This window comes from Oncorhynchus clarkii, unplaced genomic scaffold, assembly GCF_045791955.1.
Source record: "Oncorhynchus clarkii lewisi isolate Uvic-CL-2024 unplaced genomic scaffold, UVic_Ocla_1.0 unplaced_contig_11072_pilon_pilon, whole genome shotgun sequence".
Classification (NCBI taxonomy): Eukaryota; Metazoa; Chordata; class Actinopteri; order Salmoniformes; family Salmonidae; genus Oncorhynchus; species Oncorhynchus clarkii.
The window spans coordinates 435,268-456,641 of record NW_027257930.1 but is presented as its reverse complement, the minus strand read 5'-3'; the positions used below and the strand labels follow the sequence as shown (position 1 = coordinate 456,641).

General features: G+C 39.4%; 1 protein-coding gene across 1 annotated transcript; it reads right to left on the bottom strand.

Annotated features, from left to right (window-relative positions):
• Window positions 1–663: 663 nt before the first annotated feature.
• LOC139393692 (NACHT, LRR and PYD domains-containing protein 12-like) lies at window positions 664–20,259 on the bottom strand. Its single transcript, XM_071142036.1, has 14 exons — window positions 20,050–20,259; window positions 19,490–19,606; window positions 19,030–19,114; window positions 18,678–18,900; window positions 16,506–18,303; window positions 16,046–16,219; window positions 11,817–11,990; window positions 9,159–9,332; window positions 8,176–8,349; window positions 4,591–4,764; window positions 3,455–3,628; window positions 3,071–3,244; window positions 2,806–2,852; window positions 664–1,202 (listed from the first exon to the last, which is right to left on the bottom strand). The coding sequence occupies exons 2-14, from the start codon at window positions 19,555–19,557 to the stop codon at window positions 664–666; spliced, it is 3,978 nt and encodes a 1,325-aa protein (XP_070998137.1). The 5' UTR covers window positions 19,558–19,606; window positions 20,050–20,259.
• Window positions 20,260–21,374: the final 1,115 nt, after the last annotated feature.

Genomic DNA, 21,374 nt, shown 5'->3' with positions numbered 1-21,374 from the left:
AGGACCTGAGCCCTAGGACCATGCCTCAGGACTACCTGGCATGATGACTCCTTGCTGTCCCCAGTCCACCTGGCCGTGCTGCTGCTCCAGTTTCAACTGTTCTGCCTGCGGCCTATGGAACCCTGACCTGTTCACCAGACGTGCTACCTGTCCCAGACCTGCTGTTTTCAACTCTCTAGAGACAGTTCTTCTGCTTACCGCTACAGTGTGGAACATGTTGGAGAGAACAGAATGAAACCTGGGCCTAGAAAATGTGAGTGTTGACTGTCTGTGAAGAATATGACTAAGAATAAGTCTTAATTCAAGTTAAGTCAAAGTCAAAGACCACCATCATTACTTACTTGGTCATATTACATATCAGCTGTAGTTCTACAGAAGCAGAAATCAGGGACACCAAAGATTACAAAGAGTTGATTTGACAATGTGTCTGTCTGTGTGTGTGTGGTGTGTTACTGAATAAATGTGTGTTTGTGTTCATGATGCATACAATGTGTATTCTGTGTCTGTTTGTGTGCACAGTGTGTGTGTGTCCAGTGTGTGTGTCCTGTGTGTGTGTGTGTGTGTGTGTGTGTGTGTGTGTGTGTGTGTCAGTGTGTGTGTGTGTGTGTGTGTGTGTGTGTGTGTGTGTGTGTGTGTGTGTAAGTGTTTGTGTCAGTGTGTGTATCAGTTTGTCTGACAAAGAGACACTGAGGAGTCAACCCACAAAAGTCTAAACCCTGGAAAGAGGGGCTCAGTGAATGTGGAGGTGAATGTGATCAGGTGGGTCAGTGTGTCAGAGGAGGCTCTATAGAAGGACAGAGTGCCGGTTGGCCAGTCCAGATACACTCCTACTCTGTGGGAGCTGGAGGAGGGGACGTCTATGGTAGTGTGATTATTATTGTGACAGGCAGAGTAACTGTTTTCAATGCAGTCCAGACTCCACGACTTGTCATTGTATCCAAGCCAACAGTCCTCAACCCCTCCTCTCCTGCTGATTCCTTTATATGTCACTCCTATAACAGCCCCTCCCCCACTCCACTCTACCTCCCAGTAACAGCGCCCAGTCAGTCCCTCTCTACACAGCACCTGTCCACAGTCCTTAAATCTCTCTGGGTGATCAGGATACGGCTGCTCCTCTCTCCTACATGTTACCTTTCTGTTCTCCTCAGACAGAGAGAGGAGTCTGTTTACTGTGTTTGGGTCCAGTGTGAGATCACAGACATCTGATGGATGAAACCAGACACAATATTAGAAATCATCATCATTCACATTAGAATGTTACCTTCTTAAGAAGTTTTTTTTTTCACCTTTTGCGAGTAGGGGGCGATACTTTCGTTTTTGGCTAAAAACACGTACCCGTTTGAAACTGCCTATTTCTCAGCCCCCGAAACTAGAATATGCATGTAATTGTCAGATTAGGATAGAAAACACTCTGAAGTTTCCAAAACTGTACATTTTTCGTCTGTGAGTTAAACAGAACTGATATTGCAGACTAAAACCTGAGGAAAATCCAATCAGGAAGTGCCCCTGTTCTTGAAACCTCTCTGTTCCCTATATAAAGGGATATCAACCATACTTATTTTTCTATGGCTTTCTAAGGTGTCAACAGCCTTTAGACATAGTTTAGCCTATTGGTTAGAGCATTGGACTAGTAACCGGAAGGTTGCAAGTTCAAAACCCCGAGCTGACGAGGTACAAATCTGTCGTTCTTCCCCTGAACAGGCAGTTAACCCACTGTTCCTAGGCCGTCATTGAAAATAAGAATTTGTTCTTAACTGACTTGCCTCGTTAAATAAAGGTAAATAAATAGTTTCAGGCTTTTATTTTGAAGAATGAGCGTGAACGACCACATTGCGTAAGTGGATAGGTGGGGGATCTCAGAGTGACTTGTGCGCAAAAGAGAAAGGCAGCCATTGTTACTCCCGGTCCTAGCCAACTGTCCCGGATGATATATTATCGAATAGATATTTGAAAAACGTTTGACATGTTTCTGTGGACATTATGGATATAATTTTGAATTTTTGTCGGCGTTGTCGCGACAGTTCTTTCCGGTGGATTCCTGGGCATAACGCACCAAACTAACGGAGGTATTTGGATATAAAAATATCTTTATGGAACAAAAGGAACATTTATTGTCTAACTGGGAGTCTCGTGAGTGAAAACATCCCGAAGATCATCAAAGGTAAACGATTAATTTGATTGCTTTTCTGATTTTCGTGACCAAGTTACCTGATGCTAAGTGTACTTATTGGTTGTTAATTGTTATTACTTATTGTTTTGTCGAGCGATCGATAAACTTACACAAACGCTTGTATTGCTTTCGCCGTATAATTTCAAAATCTGAGACGACAGATGGATTAACAAAAGGCTAAACTGTGTTTTGCAATATTGCACTCAACTATATTATATACCTGTGGCGCTAGGCTAGGCTAGTCAGCGTTTCTGTTGACAATTATCACGGATCCGGGATGGGTGGTTCAGAAATTAACTCACTTTTCACTGATTAATTTAATGTAGATGTTTCTAGGTATCAAAAGGAGAAGTTAAGGTAACTTGAGACTTGTGAAATTATCATGATATATTGTATGGTAATATAAAACACGCTTAGTCACATTAATTACACACACACACACACACACACACACACACACACACACATTGTCAAAGCAACTCTTTGTAAACTTTGGTGTCCCTGATTTCTGCTTCTGTAGAACCACAGCTGATATTTAATATGACCAAGTAAGTAATGATGGTGGTCTTTGACTTTGACTTAACTTGAATTAAGATTTATTCTTAGTCATATTCTTCACAGCAGTCAACACTCACATTTTCTAAGCCCAGGTTTCATTGTGTACTCTCCACCATGTTCCACACTGTAGCGGTAAGCAGAAGAACAGACAGTCATTGAGTGATACACCTGAACTCTCACACACACACACACACACACACACACACACACACTGGACACAGAAACACACACACACACAGACAGCATATAACCTTGTCCAAGTGGTGGTAAGAATGTTTGTCTTAACTAGCCCGATAAGTCAAACATGTCTGATATGAACATTGACATAAACCCTCTACATACTTGAGTTTCTCCAGTCTGCAGTGTGGATCCTCCAGTCCAGCAGAGAGCAGTCTGACTCCTGAGTCTCCTGGGTGATTGTAGCTCAGGTCCAGCTCTCTCAGGTGTGAGGGGTTTGACCTCAGAGCTGAGGCCAGAGAAGCACAGCCTTCCTCTGTGACTAGACAGCGTGACAGCCTGCAAAGAGTCAAATCATATTAAAATCACACTGATATTCTTTGGTCTTCTATGAAACATTGTATCTCAAATCCAAAATGCTGGAGCACCACATTTAAAACTGTAAGCTTTACTGTCCGAACACATATGGTGAGGACTATGTGTGTCTGGTAAACACATGTGGATCTGGTGAACAGTTATCACTTGTTGACCAACTACAGGAATACTGACCTCAGAGTCTTCAGTTTACAGTGGGGATTCCCCAGTCCAGCAGAGAGCAGCTTCACTCCTGAATCCTTCAGGTCATTGTTACTCAGATCCATCTCTCTCAGGTGTGAGGGGTTTGACTCCAGAGCTGAGACCAGAGAAGTACAGCCTTCCTCTGTGACTCCACAGTCTGACAGCCTGACAAAGATATCATCATGACTTTACAAACACACTGTTAATTTAATGAGTATTGTAGAAGGACAATGGCAGATGCATTTCAATAGAATGTTTGTCTTAACCAGCCTGATAAGTCAAAAATGTCTGATATGAACATTGACATAAACCCTCTACATACTTGAGTTTCTCCAGTCTGCAGTGCGGATCCTCCAGTCCAGCAGAGAGCAGTCTGACTCCTGAGTCTCCTGGGTGATTGTAGCTCAGGTCCAGCTCTCTCAGGTGTGAGGGGTTTGACTTCAGAGCTGAGACCAGAGAAGCACAGCCTTCCTCTGTGACTAGACAGCCTGACAGCCTGCAAAGAGTCACATCATATTAAAATCACACTGATATTCTTTGGTGGTGAAAATAGTGGCAGTATATTTTTTCAACATATTCAGATATATCAGTGTCCTGAAACCTTCCATATCTATTCGTAAAATAGTGTATAATCATAAAAAATGACAAATGATCAAAGTATTGCCTGCAGATAGAAACATGTATTGTACAAATATTATAGTAGACTGACCAGACCAGTTTAAAAGCAGTATCAGTCAGAAGACAGACAGTGAGGTATCAGATTTAGATTGTATTGAGTATACAGTCCACATCATATCTATTTAGACAGTGAGGAATCAGATTTAGATTGTATTGAGTATACAGTCCACACCATATCTATTTAGACAGTGAGGAATCAGATTTAGATTGTATTGAGTAAACAGTCCACACCATATCTATTTAGACAGTGAGGTATCAGATTTAGATTGTATTGAGTATACAGTCCACACCACATCTATTTAGACAGTGAAGCTAACATTTTAAATGAAAAATGTAAAACTGTAATCTTTACTGTCCAAACACATATGGTGTGGACTATGTGTGTCTGGTAAACACATGTGGATCTGGTGAACAGTTATCACTTGTTGACCAACTACAGGAATACTGACCTCAGAGTCTCCAGTTTACAGTGGGGATTCTTCAGTCCAGCAGAGAGCAGCTTCACTCCTGAATCCTTCAGGTCATTGTTACTCAGGTCCAGCTCTCTCAGGTGTGAGGGGTTTGACCTCAGAGCTGAGACCAGAGAAGCATAGCCTTCCTCTGTGACTAGACAGCCTGACAGCCTGCAAAGAGTCAAATAATTTTAAAATCACACTGATATTCTTTGGTGGTGAAAATAGTGGCAGCATATTTTTGTACATATTCAGATATATCAGTGTCCTGAAACCTGCCATATCTATTCATAAACTAATGTATCATTATTTGAAATTACAAATTATCAAAGTATTGCCTGCAGATAGAAACATCTATAGTACAAATATTATAGTAGACTGACCAGACCAGTTTAAAAATCAGTATCAGTCAGAAGACAGACAGTGAGGTATCAGATTTAGATTGTATTGAGTAAACAGTCCACACCATATCTATTTAGACAGTGAGGTATCAGATTTAGATTGTATTGAGTATACAGTCCACACCATATCTATTTAGACAGTGAGGTATCAGATTTAGATTGTATTGAGTATACAGTCCACACCATATCTATTTAGACAGTGAAGAATCAGATTTAGATTGTATTGAGTATACAGTCCACACCATATCTATTTAGACAGTGAGGAATCAGATTTAGATTGTATTGAGTATACAGTCCACACCATATCTATTTAGACAGTGAGGTATCAGATTTAGATTGTATTGAGTATACAGTCCACACCATATCTATTTAGACAGTGAAGAATCAGATTTAGATTGTATTGAGTATACAGTCCACACCATATCTATTTAGACAGTGAGGTATCAGATTTAGATTGTATTGAGTATACAGTCCACACCATATCTATTTAGACAGTGAGGAATCAGATTTAGATTGTATTGAGTATACAGTCCACACCATATCTATTTAGACAGTGAGGTATCAGATTTAGATTGTATTGAGTATACAGTACACACCATATCTATTTAGACAGTGAGGTATCAGATTTAGATTGTATTGAGTATACAGTCCACACCATATCTATTTTGACAGTGAAGCTAACATTTTAAATGTGTCTCTATACTCCAGCATTTTGGATTTCAGATCAAATGTTTCATATGAGGTGACAGTTTATAATGTCACCTTTTATTTGAGGATATTTTAATACATTTGTGTTTCACTATTAAAAATGAAAACAATTTATGTTTCCAGTCTCCCCATTAGAAGAAGTCTTAAGTATTCTGAACAATTCACTCATATTGTATTAAAATAGTCCAAAATGCAGTATTTTGTCGTAAACTCGTTGGTTGCATTTGCAGTTTGTTTTGGTTGTGTTTTGCCCAATAATAAAATGGTGGATGATGAGTGGAGTACTTTTCTGTCTAAGAGAGTAGATAACATGTTTCTAAACAATAATAAATTAATCCTGATGATGCCATGATTAAGAAAAATCATGAAAGAATCATGAATAATAATGAGTGAGAGAGTTACAGAGGCTACAACAAAGCATGCTAACCTTTCACCATTACCAATAACAGAGACTACAACAAAACATGCTAACCTCTCACCATTACCAATAACAGAGGCTACAACAAAACATGCTAACCTCTCACCATTACCAATAACAGAGGCTACAACAAAACATGCTAACCTCTCACCATTACCAGTAACAGAGGCTACAACAAAACATGCTAACCTCTCACCATTACCAATAACAGAGGATACAACAAAACATGCTAACCTCTCACCATTACCAATAACAGAGACTACAACAAAACATGCTAACCTCTCACCATTACCAATAACAGAGGATACAACAAAACATGCTAACCTCTCACCATTACCAATAACAGAGGATACAACAAAACATGCTAACCTCTCACCATTACCAATAACAGAGGCTACAACAAAACATGCTAACCTCTCACCATTACCAATAACAGAGACTACAACAAAACATACTAACCTCTCACCATTACCAATAACAGAGGCTACAACAAAACATACTAACCCCTCACCATTACCAATAACAGAGGCTACAACAAAACATGCTAACCTCTCACCATTACCAATAACAGACTACAACAAAACATATTAACCTCTCACCATTACCAATAACAGAGATTACAACAAAACATACTAACCTCTCACCATTACCAATAACAGACTACAACAAAACATATTAACCTCTCACCATTACCAATAACAGAGATTACAACAAAACATACTAACCTCTCACCATTACCAATAACAGACTACAACAAAACATACTAACCACTCACCATTACCAATAACAGAGGCTACAACAAAACATACTAACCTCTCACCATTACCAATAACAGAGACTACAACAAAACATGCTAACCTCTCACCATTACCAGTAACAGAGGCTACAACAAAACATGCTAACCACTCACCATTACCAGTAACAGAGGCTACAACAAAACATACTAACCTCTCATCATTACCAATAACAGAGACTACAACAAAACATGCTAACCTCTCACCATTACCAATAACAGAGACTACAACAAAACATGCTAACCTCTCACCATTACCAATAACAGAGGCTACTACAAAACATGCTAACCTCTCACCATTACCAATAACAGAGGCTACAACAAAACATGCTAACCTCTCACCATTACCAATAACAGAGGCTACAACAAAACATGCTAACCTCTCACCATTACCAATAACAGAGGCTACAACAAAACATCCTAACCTCTCACCATTACCAATAACAGAGACTACAACAAAACATGCTAACCTCTCACCATTACCAATAACAGAGGCTACAACAAAACATGCTAACCTCTCACCATTACCAATAACAGAGACTACAACAAAACATGCTAACCTCTCACCATTACCAATAACAGAGGCTACAACAAAACATGCTAACCTCTCATCATTACCAATAACAGAGACTACAACAAAACATGCTAACCTCTCACCATTACCAATAACAGAGGCTACAACAAAACATGCTAACCTCTCACCATTACCAATAACAGAGACTACAACAAAACATGCTAACCTCTCACCATTACCAATAACAGAGGCTACAACAAAACATGCTAACCTCTCACCATTACCAATAACAGAGACTACAACAAAACATGCTAACCTCTCACCATTACCAATAACAGAGGGGGTCTGATCTTTGTGCCTCTGTAACTTTCTCATTCATCATTATCATCGATTCATTCCTGATTATTCATCATCATAGTAGCATCCACATGAATGTAGAAGTGTTCAGAAACATCTTCTATTCTTACTGACAATACAAGTGAAGTGACTCCAAAATGACAGGATATTATTCACCATTCAGTTTCTATTAGGAAAAACATCCAAAACACAACCAAGACAAACTGCTAATTAATTCAACAAGTTAGTAGAATCACAAGCTTGATGTAATCACTGCAGGCATGGAATATGGGACCAAATACTAAACGTATGACTACTTTAATACACTATAAGTGAATATAACCAAATAATTACGACTTTTCAAATGGGAGAACTACATACATAAAGTGTTTTCATATCTGATAATACTGACCTCAGAGTCTCCAGTTTGCAGTGTGGATTCCCCAGTCCAGCAGAGAGCAGTCTGACTCCTGAGTCTCCTGGGTGATTGCAGCTCAGGTCCAGCTCTCTCAGGTGTGAGGGGTTTGACTTCAGAGCTGAGACCAGAGAAGCACAGCCTTCCTCTGTGACTAGACAGCCTGACAGCCTGCAAAGAGTCAAATCAATTTAAAACCACACTGATATTCTTTGGTGGTGAAAATAGTGGCAGTATATTTTTTCAACATATTCAGATATATCAGTGTCCTGAAACCTTCCATATCTATTTGTAAAATAGTGTATCATCATAAAAAATGACAAATGATCAAAGTATTGCCTGCAGATAGAAACATGTATAGTACAAATATTATAGTAGACTGACCAGACCAGTTTAAAAAGCAGTATCAGTCAGAAGACAGACAGTGAGGTATCAGATTTAGATTGTATTGAGTATACAGTCCACACCATATCTATTTAGACAGTGAGGAATCAGATTTAGATTGTATTGAGTATACAGTCCACACCATATCTATTTAGACAGTGAGGTATCAGATTTAGATTGTATTGAGTATACAGTACACACCATATCTATTTAGACAGTGAGGTATCAGATTTAGATTGTATTGAGTATACAGTCCACACCATATCTATTTAGACAGTGAGGAATCAGATTTAGATTGTATTGAGTATACAGTCCACACCATATCTATTTAGACAGTGAGGTATCAGATTTAGATTGTATTGAGTATACAGTCCACACCATATCTATTTAGACAGTGAGGTATCAGATTTAGATTGTATTGAGTATACAGTCCACACCACATCTATTTAGATAGTGAAGCTGACATTTTAAATGAAAAATGTAAAACTGTAATCTTTACTGTCCAAACATATATGGTGTGGACTATGTGTGTCTGGTAAACACATGTGGATCTGGTGAACAGTTATCACTTGTTGACCAACTACAGGAATACTGACCTCAGAGTCTCCAGTTTACAGTGGTGATTCCCCAGTCCAGTAGAGAGCAGCTTCACTCCTGAATCCTTCAGGTCATTGTTACTCAGGTCCAGCTCTCTCAGGTGTGAGGGGTTTGACCTCAGAGCTGAGACCAGAGAAGCACAGCCTTCCTCTGTGACTAGACAGCCTGACAGCCTGCAAAGAGTCAAATCATTTTAAAATCACACTGATATTCTTTGGTGGTGAAAATAGTGGCAGCATATTTTTGTACATATTCAGATATATCAGTGTCCTGAAACCTGCCATATCTATTCATAAACTAATGTATCATTATTTGAAATGACAAATTATCAAAGTATTGCCTGCAGATAGAAACATCTATAGTACAAATATTTGAGTAGACTGACCAGACCAGTTTAAAAATCAGTATCAGTCAGAAGACAGACAGTGAGGAATCAGATTTAGATTGTATTGAGTATACAGTCCACACCATATCTATTTAGACAGTGAGGTATCAGATTTAGATTGTATTGAGTATACAGTCCACACCATATCTATTTAGACAGTGAGGTATCAGATTTAGATTGTATTGAGTATACAGTCCACACCATATCTATTTAGACAGTGAGGTATCAGATTTAGATTGTATTGAGTAAACAGTCCACACCATATCTATTTAGACAGTGAGGAATCAGATTTAGATTGTATTGAGTATACAGTCCACACCATATCTATTTAGACAGTGAGGAATCAGATTTAGATTGTATTGAGTATACAGTCCACACCATATCTATTTAGACAGTGAGGTATCAGATTTAGATTGTATTGAGTATACAGTCCACACCATATCTATTTAGACAGTGAGGTATCAGATTTAGATTGTATTGAGTATACAGTCCACACCATTTCTATTTTGACAGTGAGGTATCAGATTTAGATTGTATTGAGTATACAGTCCACACCATATCTATTTAGACAGTGAGGTATCAGATTTAGATTGTATTGAGTATACAGTCCACACCATATCTATTTAGACAGTGAGGTATCAGATGTAGATTGTATTGAGTATACAGTCCACACCACATCTATTTAGACAGTGAGGAATCAGATTTAGATTGTATTGAGTATACAGTCCACACCATATCTATTTAGACAGTGAGGTATCAGATTTAGATTGTATTGAGTATACAGTCCACACCATATCTATTTAGACAGTGAGGTATCAGATTTAGATTGTATTGAGTATACAGTCCACACCATATCTATTTAGACAGTGAGGTATCAGATTTAGATTGTATTGAGTATACAGTCCACACCATATCTATTTAGACAGTGAAGCTAACATTTTAAATGTGGCTCTATTCTCCAACATTTTGGATTTGAGGTCAAATGTTTCATATGAGGTGACAGTTTATAATGTCACCTTTAATTTGAGGATATTTTAAGACATGTGTTTCACTATTAAAAATGAAAATAATTTATGTTTCCAGTCTCCCCATTTGAAGAAGTCTTAAGTATTCTGAACAATTCAATCATTGTGAATTAAAATAGTCAAAAATTTATATTTTTGTCGTAAACTCGTTGGTTGCATTTGCAGTTTGTTTTGGTTGTGTTTTGCCCAATAATAAAATGGTGGATGATGAGTGGAGTACTTTTCTGTCTAAGAGAGTAGATAACATGTTTCTAAACAATAATAAATTAATCCTGATGATGCCATGATTAAGAAAAATCATGAAAGAATCATGAATAATAATGAGTGAGAAAGTTACAGAGGCTACAACAAAGCATGCTAACCTCTCACCATTACCAATAACAGAGGCTACAAAAAAACATGCTAACCTCTCACCATTACCAATAACAGAGGCTACAACAAAACATGCTAACCTCTCACCATTACCAATAACAGAGACTACAACAAAACATGCTAACCTCTCAACATTACCAATAACAGAGGCTACAACAAAACATGCTAACCTCTCACCATTACCAATAACAGAGACTACAACAAAACATGCTAACCTCTCACCATTACCAATAACAGAGGCTACAACAAAACATGCTAACCTCTCACCATTACCAATAACAGAGTCTACAACAAAACATGCTAACCTCTCACCATTACCAATAACAGAGGCTACAACAAAACATGCTAACCTCTCACCATTACCAATAACAGAGACTACAACAGAACATGCTAACCTCTCACCATTACCAATAACAGAGACTACAACAAAACATGCTAACCTCTCAACATTACCAATAACAGAGGCTACAACAAAACATGCTAACCTCTCACCCTTACCAATAACAGAGGCTACAACAAAACATGCTAACCTCTCACCATTACCAATAACAGAGGCTACAACAAAACATGCTAACCTCTCAACATTACCAATAACAGAGGCTACAACAAAACATACTAACCTCTCACCATTACCAATAACAGAGATTACAACAAAACATACTAACCCCTCACCTTTAACCTCAAATAAAAGGTGACATTTTGTACTGTCTCCTAATATGAAACATTGTATCTCAAATCCAAAATGCTGGAGCACCACATTTAAAACTGTAAGCTTTACTGTCCGAACACATATGGTGAGGACTATGTGTGTCTGGTAAACACATGTGGATCTGGTGAATAGTTATCACTTGTTGACCAACTACAGGAGTACTGACCTCAGAGTCTCCAGTTTACAGTGGGGATTCCCCAGTCCATCAGAGAGTAGCTTCACTCCTGAATCCTTCAGGTCATTGTTACTCAGGTCCAGCTCTCTCAGGTGTGAGGGGTTTGACCTCAGAGCTGAGACCAGAGAAGCACAGCCTTCCTCTGTGACTAGACAGCCTGACAGCCTGCAAAGAGTCAAATCATATTAAAATCACACTGATATTCTTTGGTGGTGAAAATAGTGGCAGCATATTTTTGTACATATTCAGATATATCAGTGTCCTGAAACCTTCCATATCTATTTGTAAAATAGTGTATAATCATAAAAAATGACAAATGATCAAAGTATTGCCTGCAGATAGAAACATGTATTGTACAAATATTATAGTAGACTGACCAGACCAGTTTAAAATGCAGTATCAGTCAGAAGACAGACAGTGAGGTATCAGATTTAGATTGTATTGAGTATACAGTCCACACCATATCTATTTAGACAGTGAGGAATCAGATTTAGATTGTATTGAGTATACAGTCCACACCATATCTATTTAGACAGTGAGGTATCAGATTTAGATTGTATTGAGTATACAGTCCACACCATATCTATTTAGACAGTGAGGTATCAGATTTAGATTGTATTGAGTATACAGTCCACACCATATCTATTTAGACAGAGAGGAATCAGATTTAGATTGTATTGAGTATACAGTCCACACCATATCTATTTAGACAGTGAGGAATCAGATTTAGATTGTATTGGGTATACAGTCCACACCATATCTATTTAGACAGTGAGGTATCAGATTTAGATTGTATTGAGTATACAGTCCACACCATATCTATTTAGACAGTGAGGTATCAGATTTAGATTGTATTGAGTATACAGTCCACACCATATCTATTTAGACAGTGAGGTATCAGATTTAGATTGTATTGAGTATACAGTCCACACCATATCTATTTAGACAGTGAGATATCAGATTTAGATTGTATTGAGTATACAGTCCACACCATATCTATTTAGACAGTGAGGTATCAGATTTAGATTGTATTGAGTATACAGTCCACATCATATCTATTTAGACAGTGAGGTATCAGATTTAGATTGTATTGAGTATACAGTCCACATCATATCTATTTAGACAGTGAGGTATCAGATTTAGATTGTATTGAGTATACAGTCCACACCATATCTATTTAGACAGTGAGGTATCAGATTTAGATTGTATTGAGTATACAGTCCACACCATATCTATTTAGACAGTGAAGTATCTACAACAAAACATGCTAACCTCTCACCATTACCAATAACAGAGGCTACAACAAAACATGCTAACCTCTCACCATTACCAATAACAGACGCTCCAACAAAACATGCTAAACTCTCACCATTACCAATAACAGAGGATACAACAAAACAGGTTAACCTCTCACCATTACCAATAACAGAGGCTACAACAAAACATGCTAACCTCTCACCATTACCAATTACAGAGGCTACAACAAAACATGCTAACCTCTCACCATTACCAATTACAGAGGCTACAACAAAACATGCTAACCTCTCACCATTACCAATAACAGAGGATACAACAAAACAGGTTAACCTCTCACCATTACCAATAACAGAGGATACAACAAAACAGGTTAACCTCTCACCATTACCAATAACAGAGGCTACAACAAAACATGCTAACCTCTCACCATTACCAATAACAGAGGCTACAACAAAACATGCTAACCTCTCACCATTACCAATAACAGAGGATACAACAAAACATGCTAACCTCTCACCATTACCAATAACAGAGGCTACAACAAAACATGTTAACCTCTCACCATTACCAATAACAGAGGCTACAACAAAACATGCTAACCTCTCACCATTACCAATTACAGAGGCTACAACAAAACATGCTAACCTCTCACCATTACAAATAACAGAGGCTACAACAAAACATGCTAACCTCTCACCATTACCAATAACAGAGGCTACAACAAAACATACTAACCTCTCACCATTACCAATAACAAAGACTACAACAAAACATACTAACCTCTCACCATTACCAATAACAGAGGATACAACAAAACATGCTAACCTCTCACCATTACCAATAACAGAGGCTACAACAAAACATGCTAACCTCTCACCATTACCAATAACAGAGGATACAACAAAACATGCTAACCTCTCACCATTACCAATAACAGAGACTACAACAAAACATGCTAACCTCTCACCATTACCAATAACAGAGACTACAACAAAACATACTAACCTCTCACCATTACCATTAACAGAGGCTACAACAAAACATGCTAACCTCTCACCATTACCAATAACAGAGACTACAACAAAACATGCTAACCTCTCACCATTACCAATAACAGAGACTACAACAAAACATGCTAACCTCTCACCATTACCAATAACAGGCTACAACAAAACATGTTAACCTCTCACCATTACCAATAACAGAGACTACAACAAAACATGTTAACCTCTCACCATTACCAATAACAGAGGCTACAACAAAACATGTTAACCTCTCACCATTACCAATAACAGAGACTACAACAAAACATGTTAACCTCTCACCATTACCAATAACAGAGACTACAACAAAACATGCTAACCTCTCACCATTACCAATAACAGAGACTACAACAAAACATGCTAACCTCTCACCATTACCAATAACAGAGACTACAACAAAACATGCTAACCTCTCACCATTACCAATAACAGAGACTACAACAAAACATGCTAACCTCTCACCATTACCAATAACAGAGGCTACAACAAAACATGTTAACCTCTCACCATTACCAATAACAGAGACTACAACAAAACATGTTAACCTCTCACCATTACCAATAACAGAGGCTACAACAAAACATGTTAACCTCTCACCATTACCAATAACAGAGACTACAACAAAACATGTTAACATCTCACCATTACCAATAACAGAGGCTACAACAAAACATGTTAACCTCTCACCATTACCAATAACAGAGACTACAACAAAACATGCTAACCTCTCACCATTACCAATAACAGAGACTACAACAAAACATGCTAACCTCTCACCATTACCAATAACAGAGACTACAACAAAACATGCTAACCTCTCACCATTACCAATAACAGAGACTACAACAAAACATGCTAACCTCTCACCAATACCAATAACAGAGGATACAACCAAACATACTAACCTCTCACCATTACCAATACCAGAGACTACAACAAAACATGCTAACCTCTCATCATTACCAATAACAGAGACTACAACAAAACATGCTAACCTCTCACCATTACCAATAACAGAGACTACAACAAAACATGCTAACCTCTCACCATTACCAATAACAGAGACTACAACAAAACATGCTAACCTCTCACCATTACCAATAACAGAGACTACAACAAAACATGCTAACCTCTCACCATTACCAATAACAGAGACTACAACAAAACATGCTAACCTCTCATCATTACCAATAACAGAGACTACAACAAAACATGCTAACCTCTCACCATTACCAATAACAGAGGCTGCAACAAAACATGCTAACCTCTCACCATTACCAATAACAGAGGCTGCAACAAAACATGCTAACTCTCACCATTACCAATAACAGAGACTACAACAAAACATGCTAACCTCTCACCATTACCAATAACAGAGACTACAACAAAACATGCTAACCTCTCACCATTACCAATAACAGAGACTACAACAAAACATGCTAACCTCTCACCATTACCAATAACAGAGACTACAACAAAACATACTAACCTCTCATCATTAACAATAACAGAGGGGGTCTGATCTTTGTTCTTCTGTAACTTTCTCATTCATCATCATCCTCTATTCATTCCTGATTATTCATAATCATGGTAGCATCCACATGAATGTAGAAGTGTTCAGAAACATCTTCTATTCTTACTGACAATACAAGTGAAGTGACTCCAAAATGACAGGACATTATTCACCATTCAGTTTCTATTAGGAAAACATCTAAAACACAACCAAGACAAACTGCAAATGAATTCAACAAGTTAGTAGAATCACAAGCTTCATGTAATCACTGCAGGCATGGAATATGGGACCAAATACTAAACTTATGACTACTTTAATACACTATAAGTGAATATAACCAAATAATTACGACTTTTCAAATGGGAGAACTACATACATAAAGTGCTTTCATATCTGATAATACTGACCTCAGAGTCTCCAGTTTACAGTGGGGATTCCCCAGTCCAGCAGAGAGCAGCTTCACTCCTGAATCCTTCAGGTCATTGTTACTCAGATCCAGCTCTCTCAGGTGTGAGGGGTTTGACTTCAGAGCTGAGACCAGAGAAGCACAGCCTTCCTCTGTGACTCCGCAGCCTGACAGCCTGACAAAGAGATCATCATGACTTAACAAACACACTGTTCATTTAACACCAGTAGTGTAGAAGGACAATGGCAGATGTATTTGGTTTATTCTCTCAAACAACATATAGATTAATCTTCCGTCTCCTAGAATTGTATGGTCATAATGTTATACTAATGTGAACATCAATTAATTTATTCAATATGTTTTTCAATATAATATTATATACATATTATAATACATATTTTTCTCCAAACTGAATATTTCGTCCTGATGATTAGTTCTTAAATGTCATTTTATTTACTCACAGAGCAGCTCTGGAGGCTTTGACCACTGGCAGCAGCCTCAGAAGACCTTCCTCTGATCTGGAGTATTTCTTCAGGTCAAACACATCCAGCTCCTTTTCTGAAGTCAGCAACACAAAGACCAGAGCTGACCACTGTGCAGGTGACAGGTTGGGTTTTGAGAGACTTCCTGAGCTCAGGTATCTTTGGATCTCCTCCACTAGAGAATAGTCATTCAGTTCATTCAGACAGTGGAACAGATTGATGCTCCTCTCTGGAGAGGGATTCTCCCTGATCTTCTCCTTGATGTACTTGACTGTTTCTTCATGGCTCTGTGAGCTGCTTCTTGTCTTTGTCAGTAGACCTCGTAAGTGCTTCTGATTGGACTCCAGTGAGAGGCCCAGAAGGAAGCGGAGGAAAAGGTCCAGGTTTCCTGTCTCACTTTGTAAGGCTTTATCCACAGCACTCTTGTAGAAAGCAACTTTACGCCTTTGTCTGATCCTCACAGAAAGGTTCCTGGACGTTGATTGAGGTTTGGCCATTACATTCTCATTGTTGTTGATGAATGAGAGGAACACATATACAGCAGCCAGAAACTCCTGAATGCTCAGATGTACGAAGCAGTACACCTTGTCCTGGTACAGCACACATTCCTCTTTAAAGAGCTGTGTGCACAATCCTGAGTACACTGAGGCTTCATTAACATCAATGCCAGCCTCCTTCAGGTCTCCTTCATAGAAAATCAGATTGCCCTTCACAAGCTGTTGAAAAGCCAGTTTTCCCAGTGACAGAATGCTCTCTTTATTCCAGTGTGGATCTGTCTCTTCTTTCCCAAGATACTTTTCATTCTTCTGTTTGGTATGAAACTCCACAAGGTGTGTGTACATCTCAGTCAGAGTCTTGGGCATCTCTTCTCTCTTATGTTTCAGCATGTGTTCAAGGACTGTTGCAGAAATCCAACAGAAGACTGGAATGTGGCACATGATGTGGAGGCTCCTTGATGTCTTTATGTGTGAGATGATTCTGCTGGCCAGGTCCTCATCACTGAATCTCTTCCTGAAGTATTCCTCCTTCTGTGGGTCATTGAACCCTCGTACCTCTGTCACCTGGTCAACACACCCTGAAGGGATCTTATTGGCTGCTGCAGGTCGGGTAGTTATCCAGAGGAGAGCAGAGGGAAGGAGATTTCCCTTGATGAGATTTGTCAGCAGAACATCCACTGAGGTTGACTCTGTGACGTCACAACAGATCTTGTTCTTCTGGAAGTCTAGGGGCAGTCGGCACTCATCCAGACCATCAAAGATGAACAGAACTTTGTACTTGTTGTAGATGGAGATTCCTGATTGTTTGGTTTCCATTGAGAAGTGATTGAGAAGTTCAATAAAAGTGTGTTTGTCCTCTTTCATCAAATTCAGCTCCCGAAAAGGGAATGAAAATACAAATTGGACATCCTGATTTGCTTTTCCTTCAGCCCAGTCCAGAATGAACTTCTGCACAGAGACTGTTTTTCCAATGCCAGCGACTCCCTTTGTCAGCACAGTTCTGATAGGTTTGTCTTGTCCAGTTAAGGGTTTGAAGATGTCGTTACATTTGATTGCAGTCTCTGGTCTTGCTTGTTTCCTGGTTGTTGTCTCAATCTGTCTCAGCTCATGTTCATTGTTGACCTCTCCTGTTCCACCCTCTGTGATGTAGAGCTCTGTGTAGATCTTATTGAGAAGTGTTGGGTTTCCTTGTTTAGCGATCCCCTCAAATACACATTGAAACTTCTTCTTTAGATTAGATTTGAGTTCACGTTGGCAAATCACAGCGAGCTCATCTGAATGAAGAAATAACACAGAGGGTATTAATATTACGTCTGTTTTAATGTCTAGAATATTGTAGGACTGTTATAAAGTTTTACATTATAATAATGTACTCTTTTAACTGACTGTATAAATGTGTAAATGTTTTCATAATGCATTACAGACTGGTGTGACTGATTATATTATTATTGGTATTATTGATGGTATTATTAATGTTGTCTCTCTCTCTAAATGAATCACCACAACACATCCCTGCTGCTACTTGATTAGGTCACTAGGTGTTGTGTTAAGGCTGCTACAATATCATTGAGTTACACAGCTACTTTAGCTGTACTTTAGCTACAGCTTTTAAATGTTATAAAACATCATTCATCATGAGGCAGACAGATCTTACATTTCTCCAGTGTGTCAGCAAGCTCCTTCTGGTTCATTTTCCTCAGGATGTGCAGTGTGATCTTCAGAGCCCCCTCTCTGGCAGTGCTCTCCTGCTTCTCATCTTCAGCATCCACCACTTCCTGCTTCTGACTCTCAAAGCCTTCTGGGAGTTCTGGACTAAGAATCCTCTTGAACATCTTCAGCTCGTTCTTCACAAATGTCATAATTTTCTCTTCAAGCAACTGAAATAAATCAAGTAAATAAGTTAAGCAAGATAATAAATGCTTTCTCATTAACACATTAATGAATGATTGACAGATCAACTTTACTTGAGGTAAACAAAAACAAATGTACATAACAGGACCACATACACTGAATATGGAGGCCAGGTCCGTTTGATGACTCTGGGAAGACTGACCACTGAGAATCTCTGACTCTGATCTCTCCTGTTGGTTTCTGTGGACAAAACATGAGATTACATCTCCTCATCCAGGGAGTACACACACACACACACACACACACACACACACACACACACACACACACACACACACACACACACACACACACACACACACACACACACACAAACACACACACACACACACACACTGACACACACTGACACACACTGACACACACACACACACACACACACACACGGGGGGAATGTTGTGTTTGTTTAATATTGTTTTAGGACTATGCAAATGGACAAAATGATTAGCCTATGGATTATGAAAACAACAACAATAAATGGGAAAATGGGAGAGGAGAAATGACTAGAGACAGTGTTGTTTAACTCACTGACCAAGACCCATGAGTTCTTCTTACCTTTGTTCAGTAGAAAAGTCTCCCTCTCTAAAGTATATAGGTTTATCCATAGACCGGTCACTCTTCATGGACACACAGCTGGGAACAGGGGTGGCTGGTCTCTCCTGCTTGATTGGACTTCAACACAACAGAGACAAACATTACATCTCTCATCTACTCTGAGCTCAGATGGGGAAACAGAAGAAGAGTTTCACAAATAGAACTGACTTCTAGACGCTCGTTGCAGCGCGCGAGCAGTGTGTCATTATTAATAACGATATTAATTTAGCGTCGCGAGCGTTGTAGTCAGTCTGTCAGCCCCGCTAAAAGGCTGGTGTCGTTACTCTGCCTTCTCCGGGGGCATGTTGCGATAAATTTACTAACCGGGAGATTACCGAGCTGTACCGAATAGCTAGGATAACTAGGATGCTGCTGGTAGAGTAGCTAGCTAGATTACCGAGCTGTACCGACTAGCTAGGATAACTAGGATGCTGCTGGTAGAGTAGCTAGCTAGATTACCGAGCTGTACCGACTAGCTAGGATAACTAGGATGCTGCTGGTAGAGTAGCTAGCTAGCTTACCGAGCTGTACCGAGTAGCTTGGTTAGTTAGCAGGTCGTTCGTCTGTCCCTCGTCTCCATGATGATGACGAATCCGGTGAATCACAAAATGAAACAAGGATAGAGAGTGAAAAGGATCTGGCTACACTCACACTGTCCCCGACCGTAAAGAAAAAAGCAAATTGAACACTGATCTTCGGTGTCTCAACACTGTAACAAACTCCGTCGTTATTCCCCAAGATCACCTCAGTCCACTCTGCGCGTAACCGGACAATATCCTTGGCGCCACACCGAACGTGGACGCAGACTGTTCTGTACGGGGACGCGGACAGTTCTGTACGGGGACGCGGACAGTTCTGTACGGGGACGCGGACAGTTCTGTACGGGGACGCGGACAGTTCTGTACGGGGACGCGGACAGTTCCAGAAGGCGGACATGAGCAGTGCAACACAATCAACTAAACCCAGTCTTTACAGTGGGTTACATTGGTAATATTCATTTTTTATCATTATGTAAAACAAACATTCTGTTTTTTTATAACAATTCCAGATTTTAATAAACATTCCATATTTAATTATCTACATCATGTTATTTCAAGTTCTCCCTTTGGAGCACAACATCATGTTGTTAAAAAATAATCCTAAATTGTGCATGGCTATAAATTGGGCAATTGAAGGCGTCTAGGGCGTAATATGTGTTCGATGAAAATGAACATTGTATGCAATGTTGTAGGCAACATGATGGTAATATTATCAATATTCTGCTTGTACAACCATCAAAATTGGTAAAAAAATTAATAAAAATGCATTACATTATATTATAATTAAGAGTAGGGTTAGGGTTAGAGAGTAGGCAAAGTGGTCGTGTCATGTGAAAATTCTATCAAATGTCTAACATTGCAACGAGTACAGTCAGGGTGCCGTGGAACCCCTGCAGTACCTCCACAGACCCCGGATTGAGAACCCCTGCAATACCTCCACAGACCCCGGATTGAGAACCCCTGCAGTACCTCCACAGACCCCGGATTGAGAACCCCTGCAGTACCTCCACAGACCCCGGATTGAGAACCCCTGCAGTACCTCCACAGACCCCGGATTGAGAACCCTGCAGTACCTCCACAGAACCCGGATTGAGAACCCCTGCAGTACCTCCACAGAACCCGGATTGAGAACCCTGCAGTACCTCCACAGACCCCGGATTGAGAACCCTGCAGTACCTCCACAGACCCCGGATTGAGAACCCCTGCAGTCCCTCCACAGACCCGGATTGAGAACCTCTGCAGTACCTCCACAGACCCCGGATTGAGAACCCCTGCAGTACCTCCACAGACCCCGGATTGAGAACCCC